The 27,682-nt window shown below is 42.0% G+C and overlaps 2 protein-coding genes across 7 annotated transcripts in view; one reads left to right on the top strand and one right to left on the bottom strand.

Moving 5' to 3' along the window:
- Nucleotides 1-1,105: 1,105 nt before the first annotated feature.
- MCFD2 (multiple coagulation factor deficiency 2, ER cargo receptor complex subunit) lies at nt 1,106-5,769 on the bottom strand. Of its 3 annotated transcripts, none has more exons than XM_030498817.1 (4): nt 5,499-5,769; nt 4,302-4,450; nt 3,427-3,586; nt 1,106-2,510 (listed from the first exon to the last, which is right to left on the bottom strand). In XM_030498817.1, the coding sequence occupies exons 2-4, from the start codon at nt 4,442-4,444 to the stop codon at nt 2,379-2,381; spliced, it is 435 nt and encodes a 144-aa protein (XP_030354677.1). In that variant the 5' UTR covers nt 4,445-4,450; nt 5,499-5,769; the 3' UTR covers nt 1,106-2,378. The 3 variants fall into 3 exon arrangements, with proteins under 3 accessions (XP_030354677.1, XP_030354675.1, XP_030354676.1); XM_030498815.1 differs by lacking the exon at nt 5,499-5,769 and adding an exon at nt 5,113-5,228; XM_030498816.1 differs by lacking the exon at nt 5,499-5,769 and adding an exon at nt 5,113-5,206 and having other exon boundaries at nt 4,302-4,447.
- TTC7A (tetratricopeptide repeat domain 7A) overlaps nt 5,687-27,682 on the top strand; it is a 171,408-nt gene continuing 149,412 nt past the window's right edge. Inside the window, exons 1-6 of one of the 4 annotated variants that reach the window (XM_030498814.1) lie at nt 5,798-5,940; nt 8,507-8,670; nt 10,344-10,512; nt 11,225-11,281; nt 24,436-24,566; nt 26,239-26,360. In XM_030498814.1, coding sequence (XP_030354674.1) covers nt 24,507-24,566; nt 26,239-26,360 — 182 coding nt within the window. In that variant the 5' untranslated portion in view covers nt 5,798-5,940; nt 8,507-8,670; nt 10,344-10,512; nt 11,225-11,281; nt 24,436-24,506. Of the gene's footprint in view, nt 5,941-8,506; nt 8,671-10,343; nt 10,513-11,224; nt 11,282-24,435; nt 24,567-26,238; nt 26,361-27,682 lie in introns of all 4 variants that reach the window. The other 3 variants (XM_030498813.1, XM_030498811.1, XM_030498812.1) reach the window with 3 other exon arrangements.

Below are 27,682 nucleotides of genomic sequence, written 5' to 3'. Positions count from 1 at the left end.
TATATATATGACCCGTACCAGTGTATTTAGGGTGCTGTAAGAGCTACAACTAGCAGAGGATTAGTTACATTTGAAAAAATAAATTCTGACTCACCATTGCTCTCAGCAATTTTGCACTGTGCTACTTAGTAACTGAGAAAGCTCCCTAGACAGCTGTTAAACCATTTATCTTTAAGTGCACTTAACTAAGTATGTGTATTTGGTTTAGGAGGCTGAGTAAAGATGTGATGATGCAGGTTTCAGGTTGGGTGGCATTTCTTGGACTGTTCTTTCCAAGAAAGAACAAATTTTGTTTTGGTCTTTCTTCATGCATCATGAAATGCAAGGTGACAATCTTGCTCTCCTTTCTCAGTAAGTAATTTTTCTATTTATACATACTTCATAACCCTTAAAACCAAGTTTAAAATAGTTGGTAAACAATGTTCACATTAACTGTGTTTATCATCGTTTCTGATATAAAGCTTCTATGGTGCATGTCTTGCCACATCATAGGATACCAGTTAATAAACATGTATATAAATACAGCATATGTGTATGAAAGTGCCCCACAGGTGGATGCTGGACTAGGTTCGCAGACTGCGCTTGGTAAGACAACCATGACTTTTAGGAGAAGTGCGTAAAAGTCAGTTTCTTGGTCTTGCTCTTTTATCCCAAATAAATCCAAAACTCAGAGGCTTATGCAATAAGCATGTAAGAGGCAGGAGGTCTACAGACAAGCTGCTTTGAGTGCTCAAAGCTGAGGAGCTTAACCTCTTCTCCCCTCCTACCCACAACCATTTTTTATACTTTCTTCTGATTCAACATTCACTCCAGATTAAATACCCTGAAAAGAGATATTTAAAAAAAAAAAAAAAAACAAAAACAAAAAACTGAAAGAAAGAACTTTCTTTCTAGTAACAGAGACTGACTTAAAAATAGATCAGAAAATCAGGTACATTCCTTGCTAGGACTTCCAGCCTTGTGTGTCTAGGTCCAGAGTGCACGAACCCCAACTTATTTTTATTGCTTGTACAATCAGCATAACCCCTGCCCCCAAAGGTTATGCTGATACCCAAAGGTATCAAAATAAATAATTAGTGCAAGAAAAAAGTCTGACACTTAAGAGTCTTTGCACAAACATTTAAACAAAGGAAATAATTTCTTTTACAAATGTGTTTCTTTTGTATAAGAATAATTTTGTACAGAAAATAGCTCTTTATACATATTACAGAAATACACTAACATTTAGATTTTCTATTAATGGATAATGATTGAATGCAATTTAAGATTTTGGTTATGTTTTAAAGTCATCGAATACCAATAACACAGCAATACATCACTTCCCCAATATCCTTACACTGCTTGGTTTATCAAATATTGAATCAAGACAGCGAAAACATTCCTAGAACCAAGTTAATTCGCGAACACTCAAGTACCTTGGAACTCTTAGTTATGAAATACCTCCTGAAACTAATACCATAATTTAAGTGTCAAGGAATATGAACTTAAACCTTAACAAGGCAGCGTTACTTTCTCACCTACATTATCCTGCTGGCTAATACTGTAAAAACCAAATTGAACAGAAATTCTTGTATTAAACTGGTTTACTGTTACTGTGACCTTCAAAATGAGATAGCAGAAGTTACTCTAGTAAATGCTATACAGCATTAATACAACATATAAATGTAATAAAAATACTTTTTTTTTTTTTAAGAAAACACCATGGAAGGTAGAGGGAAAAAAAAAATCAGTAAATTAAGATATAAAAAGTAAATCTGTGAAGGTTGAGAAGAAATTGAAAAACATATATATATTTGTATGTGAAATATAAGGCTATGCTAGGACGTACGTGTATTTAGAAATACTAGATTTCTTCAAAGACTGTGTTAAAAGTCCATGTCATTCAAACACTCTTCCTCTAAAATTGCTGTTTCAAGCACCTGTACTTATGTGCAAATTTCATTTGAAATTAGTGGGAAGGTAAAAACATTTGTTCTTGAAATACAGCCATAAGCAGTAATCTTCTCTTGCTTACTGGGCATTTCGTAAGTTTAAATGGAAGATGTAAGCAAAAAAGTACTATATAACCCAATGACACAAAAATATAAACTTAAGATTGTATGTGGTCTCCTTAGTATTCATACACAACTACTTGAGAGTTTGCCAGTTGTACCCTATGTAAGTACTGTTGATGCTTCAAGGTTCAAAGTCAAACATGGCTCTTGCTCTGAGTTAGCCAGTCTCTTAACACATACAACTTTCAAATAAATTCATCTGGAACTGGTCCACCTCTCCTTCTCACAGCACAGAGGTTGATACGAGACAGTAATGAATCACATTATACTAGTTCACATTTCTATGTAGTTAGAAGGAGAAACAAGCCCCCTGCTTGGGGAGGGCTATTCCAGTGATTTTGCAAATTCTGCATAGTCAATGTATCCGTCGTTGTTCTTGTCATCATCTCGTAAGACATCATCTATTAGACTAATCAGCTCCTCTTCTTTCATTGCCTGGGTATGCTCACCACCTTCCTACAAAAAACAAAACCACATTGCACAGTTTAGCATTGTTTCCAATCTAGTGGCACATGTGACAGATTACTGACTAGTTTTTTTGTTAAGCTATTCATGTTTGGTGCCTAATTCAACACCAAGTTTTATGTAATCATTTATACCAGGATAAGCAACTTTTACCAGGGGCAGGCCTATGAAGTCCAAGTTCTCTGGGCTTCAGAACAAGCACTCTGTATCCAGTCAACATTCTTAATCAAAAGTTCTAGAAGCTGAATAGCAGAATGTATAATGATGTCAATGGTGTAAACAGGAAGCTATGCTAGCCTGAATTGCAACTTCCAAAAAGTCAGTACAAGATGGTGTGTCAGTCTTGTCTTCCTAATGATTGTATCTTCCTACCTTGTCCTTAGATGTTCCTAGCTGGAAAGAGAATTCATGTTTAAAACAAAGGCAGACCATGATCGGTTCTTCTAATACTAATTTTTTTGCAAGAGGTTGCTTATGGTTTGTCTAAGCACAGCTTTAACAGTTTGGAGTTAAAACCAGCAGCCTTAGAATCTCAAACAGCATCGTATCACATGCTATTTCTATAAGCCGTTGTGAGCATTATCCCATTTTGGATTATTTTTTCTTTCTCCCCATCCCTGCCCACCAAAGTATCCCCTCTGACAAATCATGTTCACTCTACAGTCCTTCCTCACTCTAAAGTTGAAACTACAACGGAGACTTCTTGAAAACTGCAATGTGCCATGAAAAGCTGTGATAAAGCTAGCACATTCATAAATCAAAACAAAATTATCAGGGGGGAAATAACCTTATTTTCAGGCAAAACTGTAACTGCACTGAAGATGTGTTGTAACTGTTCTACTATAAACTGCTTTTAGAGACTCAGAAGTGTTTCCAAATACACATGCCAATACAAAATTCCACCTACCTCTTTGTGGACATGTGATATAGCAGTAGCAAGCTCTAACCCATCTAGCAAATTATTGCCATCATAATCATGCATTTTGAAGTAATGAAGCTGCAGTTCTTGTGGAGACATCTCAGATTCTGGTTTCTCAATAACACCTTCCAAATGTTCCATGATGTGGCTAAGAACAAAAAATAAACAAACCTCATAACACAGCCATCAGTTAATATTTAATGCTCTGTTTACATCAAATTTAGTCTTTGATCAGTCAGTCAGGTACACAGGAAACATCATATCTCTAAAAGCACCCTGGACAACTGAAAGCTACCGCTTTATACTAAGATGAAGGGGGCACAAAGGTTGGTTGTTACAGGTGCTGTAGTGGCCTCTAATGCCTTAGATAGCTATTTCTATTTCTTCTGGCCTACTTAGCAGGTTACCAAAACAACTGAAGCAGTGCCCAGAATCTCCTCTAGCTGCCTTCCAAACAGCAGCAACCGGAGGAAGATCTTTCCCAGTCAAACATGCAGTATTCTAGGGATTTTTATTTCCTTCTACCACTGTTTTGTCTGTATGAAGAAGCAAATGAGAAAAATCCCCTCTCACTCTACCTGTTCAGAACATGATTTTTATCTAAAGTATGTTGGTCTAGGTGAGCAGGATTCCTGTAAAAGAGTCTTTATGAGTAGGGCTAAAAGGTCCAGAGAGACCTTTCTAAGTCTAGAATCTCTGCAAACTTACTGAACAAACATGTCTCTCATCTAACTCTAGCCAGTCATACAAGATCCTGGGAAAAACGGTGCCCTAGGCTTACACTCAACTCACATAACAAGACTTAGGAGATAAGCAAATCATTAAGAAGCAAAGTTTACATTTTTTTAACACAGAACACATACTCTTTATCTTGTACCAAGTTCTTATCAAGGCGAATATTTCCATGTTGACTCTCTCCTACGTGTTCCTCAGCTAGGGCAGAGATGACAAATGCAGCCAGAACGGAGAACAGCAAACGTATTCTAAAACCCCTCTGGGCCACCATGATCTCCTACAGAAAGGAAAACATTACACACACGCCCCAAAGAAAACAGATGAAAAATGCAATTCTATTTTCAGCAGATTTACTGAGTGCTTAGAAATAACCCCACTGAGTTCTAGAGAAGAGCTTGCTTTATTTCAACCACTTAGCAAGCAGAAAACCAAAGAGCTCCAATAGGAATCTCTGTGTGTCCCTATTTCAAAGAAGTATGCAGTAACTTTCAGAGAAATACTTTCTTTTTCCTGCAGCAGATGCGCACTCTTTAGCCATGCCTGGGTCTTCATACAGCTTCTAACCAACCACGCCAGCTTCGCGCAGGCCTGCCCCACAGCCATGGCAGCAAAGGCCGCTTGCGGTACCAAAGAGGCTGCCTTAAATCAGTGGATCTATTAAGCCTGCACGCACTAAATAACACACAGCTTTGAAAAGGTAATTGCAGCCACCGCAGCGCTCGCTTCCCAGGCAAGCGACTCCTTAAAGCACTTCAGGGGTGCGAGCAAAGCAGCGATTGCTGGCCCGGCTTCTCCGTCCCGCCCGCCACCTCCTGCGCGCCCCAGGAGCGCACAGGAGCGCTGCGGAAGGCCCTGACAGCCGCCGCCGCCGCGCTGACCTCCCGCCCTCCCAGGTCGCAGCGCACACCGCCGCGGGGCCGGTGCCGCCAGGGTACGCACCGCGGGTCGCGGGGCCGGTGCCCCGTGTGTCGGAGCGGCGGAGCGGAGCGCCGCGCAGCACGGCCACCATCCCCGGCGTCACCCCCGACCCGCCGCACGCACGCACGCACGCACGCACGGACGGACGCGCGCGCTCCCGCCCCGCCCGCCCATTGGCTGCGCTTCTCCGCCGGGCGGGACCGGCGTCACCGCTCCGGGAGCTCCACGTGGAGCCGCCGGGGGATCGCCCCGCCCGTCGCCGGGCACCGGGCACTGTGCGGCCCGGGCCGGCTCCTCCCGGGGGGTGCGCGGCAAGGGTGCACCCGGGCGGAGCCGAGGGGAGGCGCGGCCCCGCCGCCGTCACCCTCCGTGCTTCACAGCCTGTTCCACTCGCTCTCCCCTCTCACCGCACGTCGGGGGGTTCGAAGTCGCTACTGACGGGGGCCTGGGGTTTAGCCGGGGAGCAGCGCCCCTAGTCCTTCCCGCCGAGGCCCGGAGCCCCGGGGCTTCACCGGCGGTGCCTGAGGGCAGCCGGCTGGGGGCCGTACCCGTGGCCGGTCGCGGCGCCGGGGCAGCTCGGGTGTGGAGGAGCTGCTGTCCCGCCGGGCACCCGGCCCCGCGGCCCCGCACCGCCGCACGCACCTCCCAGGCGCCGCCGCCGCCGGGCGGGGCGGGGCGGTCCCGGCAGTAAGATGGCGGCCAGGGGCTTGCACTCCCACGTGAAGCTGGAGGGGGAGATCGAGCGGTGCCGGGCGGAGGGGCAGTGGGCGCAGCTCCGGCACCTGGCCCAGCAGCTACTGCCGCCGGCTCGGCCCCCGCGCAAGGCGGCGGGCGGCGCGCAGGACGCCGGTAAGCGGCGGCGGGGGCGGGCGGAGCGGGGCAGAGCGGCCGCCGTTACCGCAACCCAAGCCCGGGCGTGAGGCGGATGGTCCCTCCATGCCGCCTCCCGGAGCTCGGCAGCCTAATGCGGGCGGGAGCTGCGGCTGCCCCTCGTCCCGGGGTTGCGGGAGAGGGCAAGGAGGTGCCGGCGGGGGGAGCGGGGTGTGGCCCGGTGTCTGCCGTAGGCTCCCTGGCCCCGCGGTGGGAGCCCCAGGAAGCGGCGTTCGGGAAGATAACGCTGTGTTTCCTCATGTCAGTGCTTCCGAGTCCGCAGGGCTGCGAGGGGAAGCGCAGTGCTTGGGGGTGTCGGCGGCAGCGAGGGGCGGCAGCGGTTTCTCGGTGCCGTGCCGCTGCGCCCGGTGTGTGTCTTGGGTTTAGCATCCTCGGCTGCGCTGCGGGCAGGCTACCTACCGAAACCTTTCCTGTTTGGAAACGTTCCTCTTCAACATCTCGATGCGTGTGATGCCGAGTCCCTTTTGCTCTCTCCCCATCCTATTCTGGGTACCCTTGCGTTACCTCCCTCCATTTCCGAAGGGAACTGCTTTATTTAAAGGCTTGGGCTCATCCAAGCATCCTTTCACATGCAAGACAGATTTCATAAATAGTGTAGTATTATCTTTTTCCCCTGTTACAGCACACTGCTTTGCTTCCTTTTAAATGAAATCGGTTGTAAGAAGTGAGGCAGCCTAACTTTCTAACTAATAGTTAGAAATATAAAACTCTGTGTAGTCAACAGCAGTAAGTTGTGAAAGGACCTGATCCTCACTACTGTATTGGTACAAGAGGCTCTGCCACTGAAGTCGAAGGAGCTATTTCATGAATAACCCACTTCTTCAGAGGAGTGTTTCTAGCATGTGGCCCTAGCGTTGATTGAAGCTTGAGGAGATGTTGGTAGCTTAATGCATCATTATTTACGAGGCTTTCCAAGTGTATACGTGCCTCGGATCGAACCCTGTGTTGAGAACCACACAGCCGAACTTTGAACTTTAGTCAGCGCTTCCCAGGTGCGGAGATCATCATGCGGTTTGGGGGCATTAATAGTTGAAGAGTTCCTATTAGTTGGTCACTTGTAATTAACATGCACAACAACATTCTGATTGCTGTAAAAACATTATTTATTAAATTGCAGCTCTGTCATCATAGCTTGCTAGTTATGAAAGAGTAATGCTTTGTTATTGCTACAGAACTTTTCTTCCAGCAAGGGACTAGCAACAGTTTTGTGTTTCTAGAAACACAACAGTGTGTCTGGATGGGATTTTTTTAATAGTAGTATTAGCTTTGAGAGACCGTATGTTTATTTCTTAATTGTACATGGTCTTATGTATGTCCTTAAGTTTGGTTAAGAGAATAGTGATTACCTCAAAGCTCTTCAGTGTTGTGTAGAAATGGTTGCATGTGAGGTTGGGGGAAAATATACTTGAATATATACATTGCCTATTTCTTGTACCTATATTTTGTTTGTGCAAGTTAGTTGTAGATCTGCAATTGAGCAGGAAGAGCTGTGGTTATAATTTGATAGGCAACTAAACTCTTAAGCCTCAGAAAGGAAATCTAAAACACATCCCCAAGGTGATTCTTAATGCTGTATGTAACATATAGGTAATAAGTGGGGATAAGTTGTCCCATGGACTGAAAATATAGAAATATTTTAGAAATAGACACACTATCATGTTTCCTGCATTCTACAATTTTAGACTTTGAAATACGATGCATACATGAAATGTAGGGCTTGGCTCTTTAATTTACGAAGATTTTCTTGCCCTGGTTGACTCACTAGTCAGCTGATTGAGGTACTACTTTTATGAATAAAAGAACTGCAGAGCTGGACTCATCATACAGGAACTCCAAGTGCGCTGGCAGATGAAACTTTTTTTTCCGGCAGGTGATTGCAGCACTGCATGATGCTTCATGCCATATCCAGTGCTACTACCTGAGTCTGAGCTTCTCTTCTGTGGAACTGTGAACAGGAATGGATTTTAGTGTAGAAAGCGTTTTATGTGGTGTGTTATGTCACTGGATCAAGCTTTGTGTGTCTTTAGTAACGGATGTGTAGAATGTGTCTAAATTCTCTTTATTTTTTTGTAAACTTTCAGGAAAAACCTTGAAAGTTGCTGATGTGGTTACTGTTCTGCAGTGAAATTCATGGCTTATCTGTAGTCCGAAGCATGCGTTTCATGCCTGTACATTTATAAATCTAGAGCATGCACTTAAATGTTTGCAAAGAGTAGTCTTATAGTTTTGAAAGTGAGTTTTGTGATGAAAATTCTTAACTGTTCTAACAAAAATTAACTGTGCCGTCAAAGAATCAAAGGATTCGTTAGGAAAAATTTTAAAGTTAAAAGGAAATGTCGTCTCCTTTTTTCACAGAAAAGGTAGTTTCCAGTAGCTAGAAGTTAATGGAACTTTTTTCTATCTGTGAGTTCTTTTTTATACCCTCATTTGAGTTACTATTTGTGTGCTGTTTTGTTTTTGTAGTGCTATTTATCAGCAGTATGACACTAAGCAATGTTTCTTGTCTGTTTGTATGTGCTTTCAGAGGACTATGGGAATATGCTACTTGCAGAGGCTCTGCTGGAAGAATGTCTGAAGGATAACTTTGCCAAACTGAAGGACTCCATTCCACTGACAGAGAAGAATGAGCCAAAACTGGGTGAAGCTAAACAGCATCTGACCAATATCTTAAGCAGAGGAAAGCTAAGAGTAAGTGGGCTCTGTCGTTGTAATTCATGCCACCTGGGTGCTTCTTTCATATGATTATTAGTCTGACACAAGCTGTTGGTGTTGCGTGCTCATGTCCCTGTATGTACAGTGCTGTATTGTAGGTATCACTAATTGACTGGTAATTCAGCACCTCTTTGCAGTGTGTTCTGTTGGGATGCTTGCTTTTTCATATGCAAACGAATTATCTGCTACAATGTATCCAATTTGTTTATTATGTATCCAGTTTATTTTTGTTCTGTATCCAGTTTATTTGTTTTGTTAGAAAGAAGCAGCATAAATATTTAGGACTTTGCTGGGGTGGTAGGGCAGGACCACATAACGGTGCTGCCAGGCTAGCACAGGTCAATGATCAACTGCTGCTCCTGGTCTGAGGGAATTGTCTCTGCTCCACATCAGAGGTAAAACAAACCACAAGCTGCTGTCAGGCACTTCAGGTTGTGGTGTGAGTCCAGGACTGCAGCCTTGCGCTCCTTTCAGTCTCTGACAGAGAAGTTACACAAAGTTATGCTTTTATTTTGTGGCCTGGGTGCAGCTCGGCTGCCAAGCTTGAGGAGTGTTTTAACACTTTGCCTCCTGCCGTGTTGGTGTTCTTGGACACACAGTTGCATAACTGGTTTTAAAAAGATGATGAATTACAACTGTCTGTTTTAGACTTGTGTTACTTTCGGTCCTGAAACTTACAGGCTAGTTACCTCAGATGCGTATGTTATACTTTCACCGTGTTAATTTACAGGAAGCAAATGTGCAGCAGCTTTTTTCGACGAGTTCCATCTTCTTACCTTCTTGAAAGTCAACTTATTTCAGAAGTAAAAAGGAAAGGGGGGAGGAAGAGGAGTCCATCCAACCCTCTTTCATTATAGTGTAGCCCCAGCAAGACAGAACCACTGAATTTTTCAGGTCTTACTGTTAAGTTTGGCTGCATGAATTACCATTACTATTTCTTTGTTAGTGGTGACTGGGCTACTCATGCAGTGTTGACCCCGTGTTGACTGCACGCATTAAAAAAAAGAAAAGTATAAGTATGAAGTCTTAGGAGCCTTTTCATGCTTTCCAAAGCATAAAAAGGGTCTGAACAGATATATTTTAGTGAAATATTGTTACACAGTTGTGTATGCATGTTTTCAATCCTTAGGAAATGAAATAAATCTTAGGAATAGCAGGCATGTCTTTGGGTTTTCTACCTTTGCCTGGAAATTCTTTTGGTAACTAAAGAAAATTTGAGTGCTTTCTTGCTATACAAATTAAATGTGCAGTGGAAAGAGGAGCACTTGACTAAAAAGTGGTACCTTCTGCCTAGTTTAAAAGCAGGGGAATTTCTTGGTGTGTACATAGCTAGTTCTGGCAATGTCAGGCTTTTATGTGCCATCCGTGGCTGGTGAATCAATAGAGTAGGTCATATGAAACCAGAGAGGTGGCTTGCAAGCTGTGTGTTTCCAAACTGAGCTTCAGAGTAGTTGCCTGACCTTTGTTGCTTGCTGTTCTCATAAGTATAGCCCTAAGATCTCCACTTAAATCCTTCCTGCTCTGGCCTCCTCTTGCAATGTTGAGAGGAAAGCATTACATATCTACTTAGTTTGTGCTGAAGTACCTCATTCTTGCTGTCTGGTATTTTACCATGTAAACACTCTTTTCCTTTTCCCGCTCTGTTTCAGCCTAAGTATATGACAGAAGCTATGCTGATCATAGGAAAGCTTCATTATGTGGAGGGATCCTACAGAGATGCCATCAGCATGTACGCAAGAGCAGGAATTGATGACCTCTCAACAAAAGATGAACCTCTGTACATGCTGCGTTTGGTAACTGAGGCCTTCGTTATTAAAGGTAAAAGACCATGTGTGCGTATTGGAAGTGTATTGTTGAAGGTATTTTCTGATCTGGTTGGAGCAGAAGTAGGTCAATGTTGTATGCTTTAGAAAATCCTACTGTGTATGGTTTGTAGTTTAAACTTAAAGGCATTGTGGAGTCTTAGTCCATGGTTTTTAAACTTGGCTGGCTTGTAAAGAAAAGCTTGAAATTGGAAATCTTGTGGTAACTGTCGACTGTAAGTCAGCAACATGCTTGAGCTTGTGTATCTGATTTGGGAAAATCTAAATCAAGAACCCAGCTGAATTGGGGCCTATCCTTTCTGTTTGAAAGAGTTCATCTATTTGAAAATCTTTATGATTTCTGTGAATAAAGCAAGGATGATGTTTCCAAGTTTTAAACTCTGGGCTAACAGAATATGTGCTTTCAAAGCAGGTAGTATATTTTTGCAATGCATGTCACACAGTATCAGACCTTATGTACAAACAGGAATCTCTCCTCCCCCTTGTAAATCTACAGACATTGCAGTGTTTGAGAGATCCTAATAAAAGCTACCTCTATGGCTAGTGAAATTGCATTTCCATTTTGAGTTGGGGAATGGAAGACCCTGGTCAGTTTTTTGACTTGGGGGGGAAAAAAGATCAGTAATCTTCTCCTTCATTTGCTTTCAGTTCCTTTATAAATGTTGCTCAAGTACTGCTACCTATCTACTGCTTTCTACTCTTTTCAGCATGTCCACCAGCTATTTAGGTGAATGAGAACTCTGATGATCAGATACCTTCAACTGGTATGTAAAAGAGTGAAACCAAATCAACCCAAAATACTGTTTGACTAGGCTGCTAGTGTTACTGGTAATAATTTGGGTGTTTCGTGATCTCACACAGTCATTCAGCTTTTTAAAAAACCTGTTTGTGCTGCTTTGCTTGCTTTGATTTTGTTTTCTGTTGCACTGGTTGAATCTGCTTCATTAATGAGCTTCTGTGGAACAGGACTAATTTACTCATAACTCACACTAACACTTGCATGGTGCAGAGGAGCAAGTAACTGCTAGTGCATTCATAGCAGCGTATTTTAGAGTAACTATTGGTGCACTCCAGAGTCTGAAGGAGATGCGCTGTCCTCACTGGGAACTGCAGAAGGCCCTTGGTGAGGTGTGAATGCAATATAAGGTATGCATGAACACTGACGGAATAACACTGTTCCTGTGAGGTCTCTTCTATGCTATTGACTACCTCATTTGTATATGAAGATACTGGGGGTGGAGGTGTTTGCCTCAGAGGATCAGGCTGTAATTTTTTCTCCCATGTGTTTTAGCATGGAACGTAACTATTGCATTGTTCCTGTGTTTATGTATAAACCGTAAGGAGCCCCTGCTGTTGCGGAGCGACCTTTGTCCTATTACTGTTCCACAGTTTTTATTCTCCATGATGATTATTTTCAGATTAGTCTAGGTATCAAGGGTATTCAAGTCATTCAGTATGGTGCCAAAGTTTCTGACAGAGGAAAGTCTGGCAGAGTGGAGCTTGTCCAGCTGAGTTTGGAGAGGGCGCTCACTGCTAGGATCACTGTTCCCCCATGCCGGGTGCTCAACCTTCCAGTCTTAGAGAAGTAAGCCCTTAAATGTTAGAAATTTGTACAGGTAACTATGCTAATAGAAGTGTGGATTCAAATTTTAATTTCAAAGCATGTCTGTCCAGGCTCCCTCTGCAGGGCAAGTAACAGCACACTGTTGAATTATTTAAAATTCATTTATGCTGAAGATTTTTCTTATTCTCCCTTTCAGTATCTCTGCACAGTTCTGTTGATCCATACAATATTACTGCCTTTGGTTGAACTACTGGGTTGCTTATGCAAGCTGAAACCTTCTTTGAAGATGCTCTTGAACATCACTGTTAGTAAAATTTTTGCAGGGATCATTTGGGCAGCAATCCAGAAACGCTGCAATCCAGTCTTTATTTCAAGGCAGAACTTAGGTTCCCCACTTAATTTCTTATTCAAATTTTCAGTAATGGAAGAAAGCAGTTGGTTTAATACAATATCCCTGTTCATCCAGAATTAAACACCAGAACTTTGTATTGCTTCTTAGTATGAACCTGAATCTACCTTGGTTTTGTACAGCTAGTACTGCTGGGTTGTGCCTACAGGCAGAATGACAGTAGGTGCTCAAACAGTTGGGGTTATGCTGGAGAGGTCATGGAAGAAAGAAAAGTGAAATCAGAGGTACTAACACTTTTTACTGTGAAGAGAAGCTCTCTGCACAGATGAAGTCAGTGGTAGCAATGAAATGTAAACCAGCAAACCTGAGTTTTCTTTTTTTAGAGCAACTTTTAAGCTCCACAACACTGAGGTTGGTTGGACATTGAGCTAAATCTCTGGGGCCTTCCTCTGAAGGTTCGTAGCATGTAGTAGGTACATATTATGGTAGGAAGCAATATGCATTTGCACTCTTGTGATTGGACTGCAGAAGTTGGACAGGGAAAAAGTTTCTTGCTTGTCTTGCTCAGTAGACTTCCACCCATGGTGAGTATCAAGCAGTAGATGTTGAGGTTCTTTATAAATGCAGGGATTTGAGCAGTTGACAAGTCACAGGAGAAATGGCAGAGGGCAAGCCTCTCCCAGTTTCTCAACTGACTGCTTCTGCTTGTTTCTAAATCCCTGCATTGTGAGGAGAGGAGAAGTTCTGCGGGTGCTGTGAGTAGAGCTCTGACAACAGTTTGATTTGTCGTTATGACTAATTTTAACCTTTGTGGTTAGTTAATAGGTGGTTGGTCTGTACTCGTCTCCTTCCGCATCATCTTCTGTGAAGTTAATTTCTCCTTAAAACCTCTGCTCAGTTCACAGTACTCGGGCAATCTCTGATGCAAGCAGTTCTGTCTGTTGCATAAAACAGTGGGTCCGGTGTGGAGGAGCTCCCTGTGTCCACCAGATCAGCTGTTAGGCCAGGCACTAGACTTCCTCTGTCTGGAGTGGGGTAGCCTGGAGACACATAGCTATCTAAACCTGTGCAGCGATGACATAGGATTGCAAATAGTATCTAGCTGGTTTTCTAGTGAGTTAAAGCTTTAATATTCCCACTGCCTCTTTTTATCCTTTTCTCCCGGTTCATCCTGCAGTAATTTTTGTGTTGTTATTGGCCACTTTCAGCTCAGGGTGGGTTTAATTTGTGCAGCTCCAGTCTGAACTCTCTGTACAGTCAGAAGTTGGCCGTTCCGGGGTGATTCATCACCTCTTCAAATGGTATCTGAGATGGATGAAGTATGACAGTATTGTACAATAGAGCCTCCTCTTTCATGGCTGCGAGAGGAGGCTGCAGACTAACTTGTGGGTGTCTAAAGATGGGTGAGATGAGTCCCTTGTGAATTTGTTACTAAAAGCATGTTTGGTTGGTTTTTGTTTGGTGTTTTTTTGGTTTTGGTTTTGGTTTGGTTTTTTGTTTGTTTTTTGAAAACTTCAGAAAAGAGAACTGTTATATCAAAAGACTGCAGTGCGAGCTCAGCCTTTTTAGATCTTAGAAAAAATCCATGTGGAAGAGAACAAGGTGATGCTGTGTCTGTAGGAAGCTTTAATCATAGTCTGCATTTTGTTCTAACAAACAAGTCACACAAGTACAAGGAAATGAGACTTTGTTAGTTCAGTGGCTCAGAGCAATCTTTATTTTGTTCTTAAACCCATTTAAATCATTTAAAGATATTTAAGATCTGTAGCGTGACACTTGCAGAAAAACCTTAAGATCATGAGACAAACTTGCTGGATTGAGCCACTAGTCCTTCAAGCCCTCCTAAGAGCTGTGAATGCTATTGCTGAAAGCAAACCCCTGAATCCACCACGTGAGGGTTTTTCCTGAGCTTGATAAACATCCTGGAGCCTGCATCCAGGGTTCTGGGTTCGGTCCAGCATGTTATGGTTTTTTAGGGGATTTTTAGTTCATTTTTAGGACAGATTGCTGAGTTTACGTGTTTTCCTGTTTCTCTTGCGATTGTATCTTTTAAAACTTTAATGATAAGGAGGTCAGTATTGCTTGAAAGTAAATTGTTCTGCTTTTTCCCCATGTGAAATCTTTGTCTTGGGTTTGTAATGCTGGAAGTGGTTGTTTGGAGGTTATGGTGGTGTACTGAAAGGAAAATAGTGATATCATATAGAGATAATAAACAGAAAACCTGACCTTTTACTGAGCTGGTTTGAAAACTATTTGCTTGGTTTTAGTCATGGTTTTAAATTGACCAACTGAAGCCTCAAAATTTGAATAATCTACTTGAAACTTCCTTTGTGCTTGTGCTGCTTAATTAATTCTTATTTTGTTGGTTTGCAGAACTGTTAAAAACCACATAGGTTTGCATTCAGTAAACAGAAGTCTGGTATTAAAATTGTTCATACTAGCTAATCAAAGCAGGTATCACCCACTTGTTCATGCACTTCATTGGAGTCTTTCATTTTGATATTTGCTTGTGTGTCATTTCCTAATATGGTTTTCTATATGATGATTAATTTCCTAGGTGAGATTTGTATTCAGCTGCATTCACTTGGAAATGAGAATAAAATATACAGTTAAAGATAGCTTTATTGCAAAGCTAAGTTCTAATCTACTTTTTCCTCCTCTTTAAAGAATTTGATTAGAAAATCTTTTCAGTTAAACAAATCAATTTCGCTTGCTCAGTGTTTCTGATAAGTGTTAAAACTGGTAAGTTTCTTGCTGTGTGCATTTTTTTTAATCTGTAGAATAAAATGGGAAAAATAAGCTTTCCTGGTTGGTTTTATTTAATTAAAGCTTTGTCAGTTCATCACCTTTGAAAAGCTAATCATTGAACTAAATTAGTAGAGAACTAAAAGAGAGGAAGGGAGAGAACTGAAAGGTGGTGCTTTGGTTTTTGTTGTCCCTGGAAGACAGTGCCTCTGTTTTAAAGACTCATTTCAGTAATTCATCAAACTCATATTTCAGATCCTAAGCCCATTACTTCTCCAGTTCATTTTTTTAAACTATATGCTACTGATCCCATAGTGCGAAGGTATATTCCATTCAAGTAATGATAATGGCTTATTGTGTGTTATGGGCTTAACTTAAGCAGCCTTACTTTTAAATAGAGTCCTGAAAGCAGAGTTTCTGGTTAGCTTCTCTGGGATAAGATTTTTGTCCACGTACTTCATGATAAGTGAGATGGCAGTACCAAAACTATTGAGTGTACTGGAATACATACTGTGTGGAATCATATTGAGTGTCAGTAGTTCGAACAATTTCAAGAACAGATAAACTGAGTTTGGAAGCATTATGTAGCTATGCAGGGTCATCATTTGTTTCATAATCTTTTTTGGAAAGTGAAACTTCTTTTTGCATGAAGCATTTTTAGTTCAGGTCATGTTTTATAAACCCGTTAACAGGCCATATGTGCATCTTCTGAGCCTCCTCCTCATTTCAGAGAGCGTAACATTTTGCAAGGTGCGTTCTTCTTGTTCCAGATGTGTGTTTGGAATACCTCCTGCCTCTTGGATGCCAAAAACCCCTCCCGGTGCTTATGCATACTTTTGTGCTTGGGATCTTTTCTACAGGCTGATTTTTAAGGCTTCTTGAAGTTCTCTAAGAAAAGCTTCGCTATAATACCAAAAAAGAGATAGTGTGAGGGGGATCTTACTGTGTAAGGATATACCTTGTCTTGTCAACTGAGACAAGTGTAGGAAATGGATTAATGGAAGGTTGATGGTGTTTTTTCCATGTTCACATAAGTAATTTTCTTTATTTACCCTCTGGGCACTAATGGGGGAGAGGGGAAGTAAAAACATGTTGTAGTTCCACATGTCAAGGTACAGATGATCTGTTTCTGCATTATTGTTTGGTAGCCACATGACTACAAGGAAAATATCCAGATCTGCTAGTAGTAAAAAAAGAGGGAACCCAACTCTTCCTCCCTTCCTTCCAGCACAACAGAGCCTCCCTCCCAAAAGCTGAGTTTTTATTGTGCCTGCGTTGCTACTATTGACTGACATGGGGGCAACATGCCATCACGTACTCATTTAGCAGAAACAGGCAATAGGTTATAAGGGGCAGAGAAGAAAACCCCTAAGAGTCTGAACTCTCTTTACCTCACCCCATTAGTTTCAGCATCAATTATGATGTTGTTTAGGCACAGCTGACATCATGGCATGCTTACTGTAGGTGTTTACTCAAGAGTCTAAATTTTATCTATCCTAATTATCCTGTTTATACCAGGAGGGTTGTTATTTTAAACGGTGCTGACTTCCCTGGGGTCCCAGTTCACCCCTGTCTGGAACCTGCCCACCTTGGAAGCAACAACGCTGGCTGAGGTGCTTGAACATCTTGTAGGGTTAGGAGGGTAGCTAAGACTTTTCTAAAGACAACACCAGCATTCTTATAGTCTTTAGGAAAGCTTCTTGATCATGAAGAGCCACAGTTATGCTGGACGCAAAGTTAAGAAGAGAAGAACATAGGTTTGGGTGGAAATTGAGGGGAAAAATTATCTTAAACTTTGCTTTCACTTTTTTCGTGCAAATATGTTGCTCTTGGGCAATAATGGGCTTCATGAGGATAATTGACACTCTGTGTTAACCATGTAGCTGTGTTAACCTGTATGTTGTTTTTGAGATGATACATTATCTTGCAGTAGCCTCCTCCTATTCCTTATTGGCTCTTTTTTCTACTGGCAGCTACTCAGTGAGGTTACTTTCAAATTCTCAACTGCTGCTGTGACTAAGTAGAACTGCAATGGAAGAAAAAAATTGTGCCCTGCCCCTGACAGACCCTTAGAAAAAGGCAAACAAATTCCTTTGTTGGAATCCTTCTCTGATGACTAAAAAGGGGTCAGATTCATCTTTCTGAGCATTGAGATCTGTGGGGAAATGGGTTCCTTTAAACAGAGCCTAAATAGTAAAACTAGTTTTCTTGTCTGGCTATTGGAAGAATTGAGTTCCAGCCACAAGGATGTATGATGCAATACAACATTAAAAACTGACTAACTGAGGGTGAGGCATTTTGCTGGCAGAACTTGTTTTCACTTTTGCTTGATAAAAGCTGCATCTTTTAAATGTTAATCCACATCAGAAAGACACTTTGTTCTATACCTGGTATGCACTTCAAAGTGCTAGTTTTCACAGTTCTGACAGCTGGACAGGAAGCATGCTGTCGATTCATGTTGGCATCAGAGTAGCTGTCTGGTAGGCGAAAGCCCCGGTTTGTAGGGACTGATGTCTTGATAAAAGGGCTTGGTGTTCATATGTCTTATCTGGGTTTTCACAATAGAAATTGAAGAGTTTGGAGTAGCTCTTATGTTATAACAGTGATGACTTTGAAATTTGCATGTTGGTGAATTGTGTGCCTTGTTGCCAGAGCTTTCTGGCTTGGATGTGAAAGGGTTGTCAAGCCCAGCCTTGGCATTTGTGGTGCATTTAGGCTTCGCTGTTGCACTCGGTGGGCTCTTCTCTGCTGTTGGATCAGATAGTTTACTTTTTTCTGTTTGCATTTTAGAGGTAGTTTGTTTAGCACAATCTGCTACACACAAAAGCAGCATGGGTGTGACTAGATCTCTGAGGAGAGTTAGCTGCAGGCCACTAAATGCAAATAACTGAAATTTGGAGAGTGGAAAAAGAAAATAACTTACTATTCTTTTTGTTAATGTGATTTGGTTTCTGTGATAGTAAAGTGTTGTTAGTCTTCCACTCCTTTCTCCACACACAATTGCAGGTGTTGGTTGCACACACACACTGTATATGAGGTTTGCTCTACAGTTCCACAAAAGTACAAATGTTTCTAACATGTCTCAGCTTAAGGAGTTTGCTAGATTCTGGTTCAATAAGGAAATACACCAAGAACTGCCTAGCAGGAAAGTGGGACCCAGAAGTGTACAAAGTGCTGTAGGATGTCATCAATGGGGTTAACATTATAAACACAGGACTTGTAAGTAGAATTTTTACAGTACTTTGTAATGAAATGGGGAGTGACCATGGAAAAGTTTTGTACCACACCAAACATTGCTGGTTGTCTCATGGCAAAAATGCTTTGAAGAGTTGTTGAACTTAAAGACGAATTACACCTTTTCGCTTTTACAAAGCATCTAGTGTTCTGAATTTGCAGGCCTTTTCTGTGGTGACAGGTGGCTGTCAGTAGCATGCTACCTAGCAGGTATCTTTGAAAAAATAAACACATAAATATATAGTAAACACATTGTAAAGCAATGTGTGTATATAGCTATATACATATGCTGGTTGTGCATGGTCCTTAATTTATCTTGTTTTTACTTGTAGGGGTGTATGTTCAAAAAGTTTGGAGGCGACTGTGTTACAGGTTAAAGCTAAGGTTCAGACATTTACTATTAAGCTTCAAAGCAGATAGGCAGCAAGTCTTGATATGCTCAGGAAAATGAACATTTTTTGGATTAAGATTGCTGATTTCTGCTATGCAGGAAGATACGCAGTGTGGTGCAGAGCCCATGCAGCATTGACCAGGGGTAGGTGACTGAGGTTGCATCTCAGGGGAATGCTTGCTACTGTCTGGTTCACACCACTCAGTCAGAAAGCTGCCCTAGTTTTAACAGTCGGCTTTGGCTGTAGTTACAAGTCTAACCAGGTAGAGTTCTAAACTTAAAAATAATTGGAGTAACATTGTTAGCATTGGTTTATTGCATCTAGTGGGAAGGCTGGGAGTAGCGGTCTTGAGTTCTGCTTTGATGCAACTTCAAAGGAGCCTTGTGCAAGTTACTTAAATTTTCAGGCTCTATTCCCAGTTTATGGACAAAAAAGTTCAGATTATTTTATTTAGGGTTACTGGAATTTTCTGCCTTTTTACCTTCGAGACTCTTACATGAAAAATACCTCCAGTTTGTAACAGATTGCTGTGCGTATACAATAATGCTGTATAATAGGAAGTAATGGTGAAAGAAGTTTCTGCAGTTTTCTTGCTGAACCTAGACTTCTCCTCCTCGCTGTTCATGCACTGTAATATGCATGAATATGTTAAAAACCAAGGGCTTGTAGGCCTTTCTTCTCCCTCTTCTTCTGTTTGCATTCCAGATAGATCCTGCTGCAAAATCATAGCTTAATTGCTGCGGAGATGAGTGTCAAGACCCACAATGTGAATTATTTAAACTGCTGTGAAGTGTAGCAGAAATAGTGTGTAGTGCTGGGTCTTGCCTAGGTCAACCTAATTCTGAGTGCTGCTTTGGCTTATTGCTTTCTAAGACGTTGTAATGTGATAGTTTGATTGAGGGCTGTGCTCTTAAGTTCAAGCCTTAGCTGATGAGCCAGGCTGGTCGTAATACCATCTCTAAAATGGTTTGGTTGTGCTTTTGAATTTTGTCTTTGAAAAATGTTTAGTATTCTGCTGAATTTTGATTAGTCAGTGCGTGTGTGTGTGTATGTTTGAAGAGCTAGTCTTAAAAATAGTCTTGTTTCAATGCTAATAGATTTTTTTTAGAGCCACACTCCCGAACTAGGCATAAGGCCACATGCTAGAGGTGAAGCGCACCCTCCCCTTGGGGACAGCTGCCTGGAATGACCTGTCGTTTGCCATGGAGTGAGAACGTGCATGCAACCAGTTTCCTTGCAGCAGTTGCCATGCAATATGTTCACACCCAGCTTACCTCAAGACAAATTACTTATCTTCCTGTAGCTAGAGTAAAATGATTGCATGCACTTAGCTTAGCAGCACACTGGCTTCTGGCCAGGGTGGCCTGTCTGTGTGGCACAGGAGCATAGGTGCTGTAACCTTGCTGTGCAGACTGGGCATGAGTGTAGCACCAGGACACAACACAAGATGTAGGCTTCACACTGTGTGCTCTTGTGTTTCTATGATTCCTTCCTTAGATTGACAGGTAACTCTGATGCTCCTGGGCTATAGGGTTTTAGCAGCTGCAGGCTAACACTGTTGGTGAAAGTAGTGTGCTGCTGCTGACCCTGAGTTGTTGCACCTATGAACCCACCATTCCCTAGTTGTGTAAATTCATGCAAATACAGGAGGCCAGAAGTCTGTGTGAAAAGGAAAATGAAGAGAACCTGCGAGTGGGTTGGTATATTTCTCCTACTTGGAAGGAGGAATGCTGCTGTTTGAACTAGGTTATTAACTGAGGAAAAGAAGGTGGCCACCTTAGCCTCCTTTTCTCCCTGGCAGCTCATGCAGTCTCCACCTATGTGCTGAGGCTTTCAAGACCAGGCTGGGTAATGCCCTGAGCTGGCCCTGCTTTAAGCAGAAAGATGGACCGTGGACCTCCTGGGATCCCTTCCAGCATGAATTTTTGTCTCATTTATCTTGCTGAGAATCTGATACTGCATGTCCATGTGCACATGTATGTTCCCGTTCTGGTGATAACATCACCTCGGAGCACTGGAGCTACATGATACGATGTCTTCCCTTTTCAAGGACTGAGTGAGATGAAAGTGGAAATAAGCCTTCATAAAATCTACTTTTTCAGGTTTCTGTAAGTTAGAGCAGTGCATTTCAGCTCTAGGAAGACTAAGTTCAGTGACACATCTTAAAAACCTTATGGGTTTGTTTTTTTTCTGACATAAATGCAGATTAGCTTTAGAAGGTGAGAAGAAGGGACAAAGATCATGGAGGAATCAAGAGCCAGAGATCAATCTTTGGCAGAACCAGAGGAGGTGAATGGAAGCTCTGTCTTTATGCAGCAAAGAAAAGCAGTGGTTCTATATATAGAAAGTTACTGCCTCTGAAGTGGGTAGAAAGAGTTTGTTGTTTTAAAAAGGATAATCTGGAAGCATGTCTCGTTAAATCTTGAGCTTGTGCCATACTCTGTCAGAAATCTGCATCTTCACTACATGAAATGTTCTTATAGTGTGTACATATGTATATATATATTTAAACTTGGGCACCCAATTCATATGAGGAAAATCTTAGCATAGATGTAAGTTGGTATTATCTCACAATAACTGGTTGTGAAAAATAACCAAGTCCCTTTACCTTAACAAGCTATCAAGAAAACATATGGCTTTATGCTTTACTTGGAAGCTAATTCTGTCTTAGCAAGAGCAACACTTTTCTTGCTAAATCCAGTGTGGAAGTAACATGCACTTTCATGGCTTTTGACACTTTGGGGAGTAGAGTTGAGTTTAAAATGTATGTTGTGCTGCAAAGTTTTTTCTGTGCTGATAACTGGGGGATGGAGAGGAGTTAGTGGGATTTGTGATCTCAGGACTGGAGGTCTTGTAAACAGTGTTGTCCAACGGCACCTTAAGCAAATCTGTAATTGTTGGGGCTTTGCACTGTGAGAACTGAACTGATGGTTGCAAGAGTAGAGAACTTCTGTTGTATTCTTCTGCTCTTCACTTTGTCTACTGGATTTGGAGTCTTCTTGCTCTAATTATAATTCTGTTGCATTTCTGTGGTAGGGAAGAATAGCCATGTTTGGTTTCTGTGGAAGATCTTATACTCTGATGACATCAGGTCAGTGCACATGGCATTAGCAGGAAGAGCCATGACTAATGTCACATCATATGGGTCATTTTTCCTTCTTGCCCTTTACAAGTAGAAAGAACTGTGCAATGTAGCATAGTATGTGTTTTAATACACTATATTGCTCCGTACTTACCGTGGCAAGAACCCGTTTTGGAGATGTTCGTTCCCCTGTCTGTGATCAGCCCCAGCTCTATGTTTGACTGCATGGATGGCAACGTTTGTTGCCAGTACTTGGTGTTGGCGAAGACTGCTTGCTTTCTTCTCCCACATCAGAGCTTAGAGATAGTAGCTTCTTGCAGTGGGCTGTAGCGTGTACGTAAATGGCTTTTTATCAGCCCGTTCTCTGTGTGTGACATCTCCCACGATAACCACCCCCATACAGACTGTGCTAGGATGGCTCTTGCAGCTTGATTAAATGCTGCATGTGTATGAATGTCAGTGGATTGTACTGGATTTCTTTCAGGTTCCTCAGCACCACTTTGCACTTAAGGGAATGGCGACTCTGAAATGCCACACTTGTTAAAATTTATTTTAAATTAAGGGAAATGATTGGAAATTCAGAGGTCGATAAAACTGAAACAGGTATTCTAAGAATAATAATAATAATTCTAAGAAGAATATCTGTAGGCTGATTGTTCTAGCTTCATCACTAGATGGTTTCTTTCTCTGTATAGTCAATGTACTCTTTTCTCCTTCATTACATAGTATCGGGAATAACAGGAAATGGAAGCTTTGAAATAATAAGAAAACAACCTATGATATAAAGCCAAAGACTTCATAGATGAACTAGAAGATAAAAATCTTTTATATGTTGGATGCTGTACAAGGTGTATATCAGTAGAAAGGAGAGAACACAGAATGGGTGCTGGTTAAAAACAGCAAAATGATCATCGTCCCTATCCCCATCCCATCTCCCCCCAGCCCCGTCAGTTTGAAGTAAATGTATTCCTCTTGCTCTGTTCTAGCCAGGATTTTCAAAGGTGAAAGGTACTAATGTGTGTTCCTCCAAAATTTAGGTTCTTGAGGGAACGTGTTGTGTACTTGTGACTTGAGAGAGGAGTGGGGAGCCGCCTTCTGAGCTTGCACCAGTGTGGCATCTTCTTTTCTCAGCCCACTGAACTGACTGCTCATGTCTGGCTCAAATGTTAGACATGGGATAGGGAAACTCTCCTAGCAGAGTAACCAAGGGGACAAAACAGAAACACTGAACATGAGAAGTAAACAAAGCTAAGACTGCCTAGGAACCTCAGGCTCCTCCAGCATCAACGCTTATACTGCATCATTCATCACGAGGAAACCTGGCTCCCCATTGCTGCCTCACAGCAGCTCGTTGTCAGACTCCTGAAATGAACTGTGCTGAGGTGCTGTGCCCCCCAGGGCAGCAGGGCCAGGAAAGCGTGGCTCCTGGTACACGCAGTGGCTCCTCACGTGGAGCAGAATCCTTTGCCATATGCTGCAGCAGTCTAATTCACTTGCTTGGAGAGGCTGTCAGGACAGCTGAACTCTATCTTCTTCTGTTACCTCTTTGGATCTGTCAGGAACACTAGGATTCTGTGTTACATCTTGCACATTTTTCACTGATATTAGGGAGTGTTGTAATTGGGAAGGATGCACTCAGCTTCTTACAGCCTGTGTTGGGCTACTTGGGCATCAGTGTAAGTGTAGAAGACCTGAGTTTCCAAGCAGTTGTGTGTTGTAGAGATCCAGTGCAGCACATGAATCTACATGGATCGGAGTAAAACGGGTACGTGGATGTGTAGCCTCTCCACATAAATTCAGAGGTATGAAGGATGTCATAGTGTGATGCCAGACAAGGATTTGATAATTTTTTTAAAGATTATCAAGTGGGGACAGTAGATGTGGGTCTTCCATTGACATGCTTTTTGTTTCTAAGTGGGGTTGGATGATGATGCCAGGAAGAGTTTTAGTAGTAAAAAACCCAGGGTTTTTTCCTTTCTTTGGAAGAGGGTGATTGTATGGTTAAGACTCTCTTGTGCCTTGCCAAGAGCTTGCTGTGTGTCTGTGTGCAATTTGCATGTGCCTCTGATTTTCCAACTTTGTTTTGGTATCATTTTCCAGTTTTTTTGTTTTGTTTTTCCCTCCCCTCAAAACTGCTGCTTATTGAAAGCTTCACTTGGAATAATGGATGCTCAGAAATTATCAAATCTAGTGCCAGGGTATTTTTTCAACGCAAGGGCTGTTTCAGCACCCAAAGTTTATAGCCGTCTTTGGAAATATAGGCCTTAATTTCTTTGCTTGCTCATCCCTACCAGAGCGATTGTAGATCCTTTCTTCATAAAGCAGCAGGCACTGTAGAAGTGTGCAGAGGCACTGTATGTTAGAGCAGCATGACAGAATTGCCTTGCATGTGTAGGAATTCTATTTCCCTGGGGATCTTTTCCTGAAAGTCACTAAAACAAGGGGGAAACCCACCTATGGAAAAGCTTTCCTGTCAGCTAGTAAATAAAGGAATAACACAAGCCTACCACTGTTGGTGGGCTCTGGTTAAAGAAGGTGTTATCATTTTGCAGGTCTATCTCTGGAGCGCTCAACCAACTCAATTGCCTCACGTGCTCGCCTGTGTGAAAGGGAGGAGGAAGTCATGGCTTGTTTTGAGACAGCGTGTGTCATTGCCCAGGTGTACTTGCAGGAGCTTGAAAAGGTAAGAAGAAATGTGTAACAAAGGTGTTAACTGGTGGCCTGGGTGGAATTTCAGGGGTTTGACAGCAAAAATGATGGGGAAATACCAAGCGATCATACACAACAAGGAATATGCGAACAAGTTGGAAGGAGCAAGGTGTCTCAGTGTAAGCAGTTGCAAAACAGCAGTTTATCTGGTCTCTGCCTGTTTACCTTGAGAATGAGGTCTGGAAACTAGTTTTGCTTGTGATAAAGTGCTAAACATTTCAGAAGTGCACAGGTTGTATCTCCAGTTTAGCTCTTAGGGACTACAGACTTTGCATAGCAAATGCCAGCATGAAGGAACTCAAGATCATACCTGTCATGTAAATGATACACAGTACTGGATATTTAGATCCCTTACAAGCTTCAGGTAACCTTTTTGGGTCAGCCATAGCACTTTAATTGTCAGTGCTTCACCTTCTCCAAGTGAAACTGGAGGAACCTGGATCGTTGGTAGCAAGTAACTGCTTAGTCAGTGGTTGGCTAGGATGCTGAGTAAGATGAGTACTGTGAGCCCTCCACTGAGCTGTAATACATGGCCCTGATTTGCTGGGTACGTGCTTGGTGGTCTGTGTCTCTGGAACTTCGCCTAGCTGAGTTAAACAGGGCACACCATGTGCTTCCATGCCATTCCTTTGCTACATGTTGTGCTTGATGCCAGCAGCACTGATGGCAATGCATGTTACTTGTTCTTCTGTAACTTAATGGCCTTTGACCTTCTGATTAGATATTTCTGCCGTTCTCAGCAGCAGAGGTGTGAAGGTGAGTATCTGTTGCAGGTTTTGTTTTAATTGTTTTAAATTAAGGAAAAAAAATAAGAAGAGCTTGCTGCATATGTAAATTCATTAAGAAAGGCAGCTAACGAATAGTCCAACGTGTTTCTTTGTAGGAAAAAGTTGGTTTGCTTTTTTGTTTAAAATTAAGTACTGTCCTTCCTTGTGGAAGGATGAGTTCCTGTCAGTACTGGACACTGTAAATGTTTTTATCAACAGCATGTGTCTTCAAAGAAGGAAAGGATTTTGGACTGTAATTCATTCATCTTTTGGACACAGAGACAAGGATGTAGGATTACTGGTAGATGTGCTAAAAGTTCATAGGCCTTCTCCAGTCCTGGATGTAAAACCCTGCTTTGGAGAGTCCACACAGGGCAGCTTTCAGCAATGAAAGCTGTTACCAGTAAGGAAGCAAAATCAGGAAAGGTTTGATAGCAGAAACAGAAGAAAGACTAAGATTCTTCCATCAGAGCTCCTGATAGCTTACTAACTTGTAACAAATATTTAAGCTCTATTAATATAGACGTACCTATTCAAACTGTGCAAGATGCTGGATCTTTGTGGTTAGAGTAGTACTTCTGAAGCCCTTGGCATTAATGTGTAGCTTTCTATTTTATTAAAGGTTGGAAAGTAATGAGGGACGATGTTTCAAATGTCATATTCCATGCAGAATATTTAGTGGAAGACACTGTATGGTTTATTTTGGTTAACTTTGAAAGGGTTTTGACTAGGTAGTGAAGGTAAGTTTTCAAGTAGTCTGAGAAGGAATCTGATGGCAGAAGCTACCGTTTTACTGTTGAAGATGCCTCTGGCTCATGAGGAACTGACTAGTTTAAACAGTTGTCGGTAATCCTCGGTATTTCTTTCCTCCCCTCACAGACCTTAAACAACACACATTCAAGGAGTATCAAGGGCAGCAATGTGACTTACTCTGAGTTTGAACTTTCCTATTTCCTGGAAGCAGCTCTACAGAGTGCCTACGTGACTCATTTAAAGAAGGGGTAGGTGGATGCAGATGTTAAGAAAAATAAATAATGTTGCATGTTCTGTCTCAGAACAGATGAAGGCTTATTTCTATGTATGTGTTCTGTTGTGACTTTTTTCCAGCTGGCTCACCTCAGGTCCCTTCAATGTCTTTTCCCCTCTCATATTTGTTCCTTTCTGACGCTCTTAAGAGTGCTAAACCTTGTTTTTCCAGACCCACAAGTAGGGTGGAGCAGAACAATGTTTTTGTCTTGACTCAGCTCTGTTCCCTGTGGGGATGAGGGGAGTTCGACTGTAAAGAGAGAGTGGAATTTACACTGTCATGTGCTTTTAAAATGTTCAGCCACAGGGCTTGGTTTAGAGCTCAATGAAGTCTTAAGGGTAGTTTCTTTCATTTGTTTGTTTAAGGTCTTAAATGTCCCAATCAATACCTCAAATCTGTGTGGTTTTACTAGAAAGAGAATGTGTGTGGGAACAATGCTGCTCCGGGCTGTGTATTATGCCTCTGAAATAATATGCTCCCAGTGAGCCTTGGTAGGGCAGGAGGAGTTGGCTTCTGCAAGCCTACACTGAATTTCAGCTGAGGAAAACCTTCTCAAGAACAACAATAAAGACGTCAGTGAGGTCACACTTGCCTAAAGCAGGATGTGTCTTCAAAACATAAATCAACTCTGTTTAGCTGATGGAGAGATTGCAACACAGGGAGAGTGTCTCTTCAATATATGTAAATAGTACTTATAAGAATCCATCCTTCCCTAGTTCTGTTCTTGTACCATATTATCCCATTTGTTCTCAAGGAATCTGATACTGAATTTCTCAGTATCAGATTCTGTTATATATTGCTGGTTATATTGCTGGTCAAAGTTTTATAAACTTGGTTATATTGCTGGTCAAAGTTTTATAAACTTTATGCAAACCATCTTCGAAAGTATTTAATTTTGGCTGGGATTTTTACTTTCACCCCCAGTCAAAGATATTTTCTCTCATTTTCCTAACTTCTCCTCCTTTTCCTGCTGTCTAAAATGGAGAAGAAAGCAAAATGTGAGGGGAGGTTGAAAGGAAGAGAACTGGGAAGGGAGGAATCCCAGCAAAAATAAGTTTAAATTCTTCTATAGAAGATTTATACTTTTTTTAACTTTTTTTTTTTTTTTCTTTTTTTAGGGTTTTGGGTTTTTTTGGTGTTTTTTTTTTTTTTTTAGGATTTTTAATCCTCCAATAATGACTTTAAATGCAGCTGTGAATAGCCTCTGTTCCCCATTTCTTTCATTAAAAGCCTGCATGTACAGTGAAGCTGTACTCGTAAGCATATCCATGAGAGGTGCCTTCAGGTAAGCCTTAT

This window comes from Strigops habroptila, chromosome 10, assembly GCF_004027225.2.
Source record: "Strigops habroptila isolate Jane chromosome 10, bStrHab1.2.pri, whole genome shotgun sequence".
NCBI classification, from domain to species: Eukaryota; Metazoa; Chordata; class Aves; order Psittaciformes; family Psittacidae; genus Strigops; species Strigops habroptila.
The sequence above is the reverse complement of the archived record's forward strand: the minus strand, read 5'-3'. Positions and strand labels throughout refer to the sequence as shown.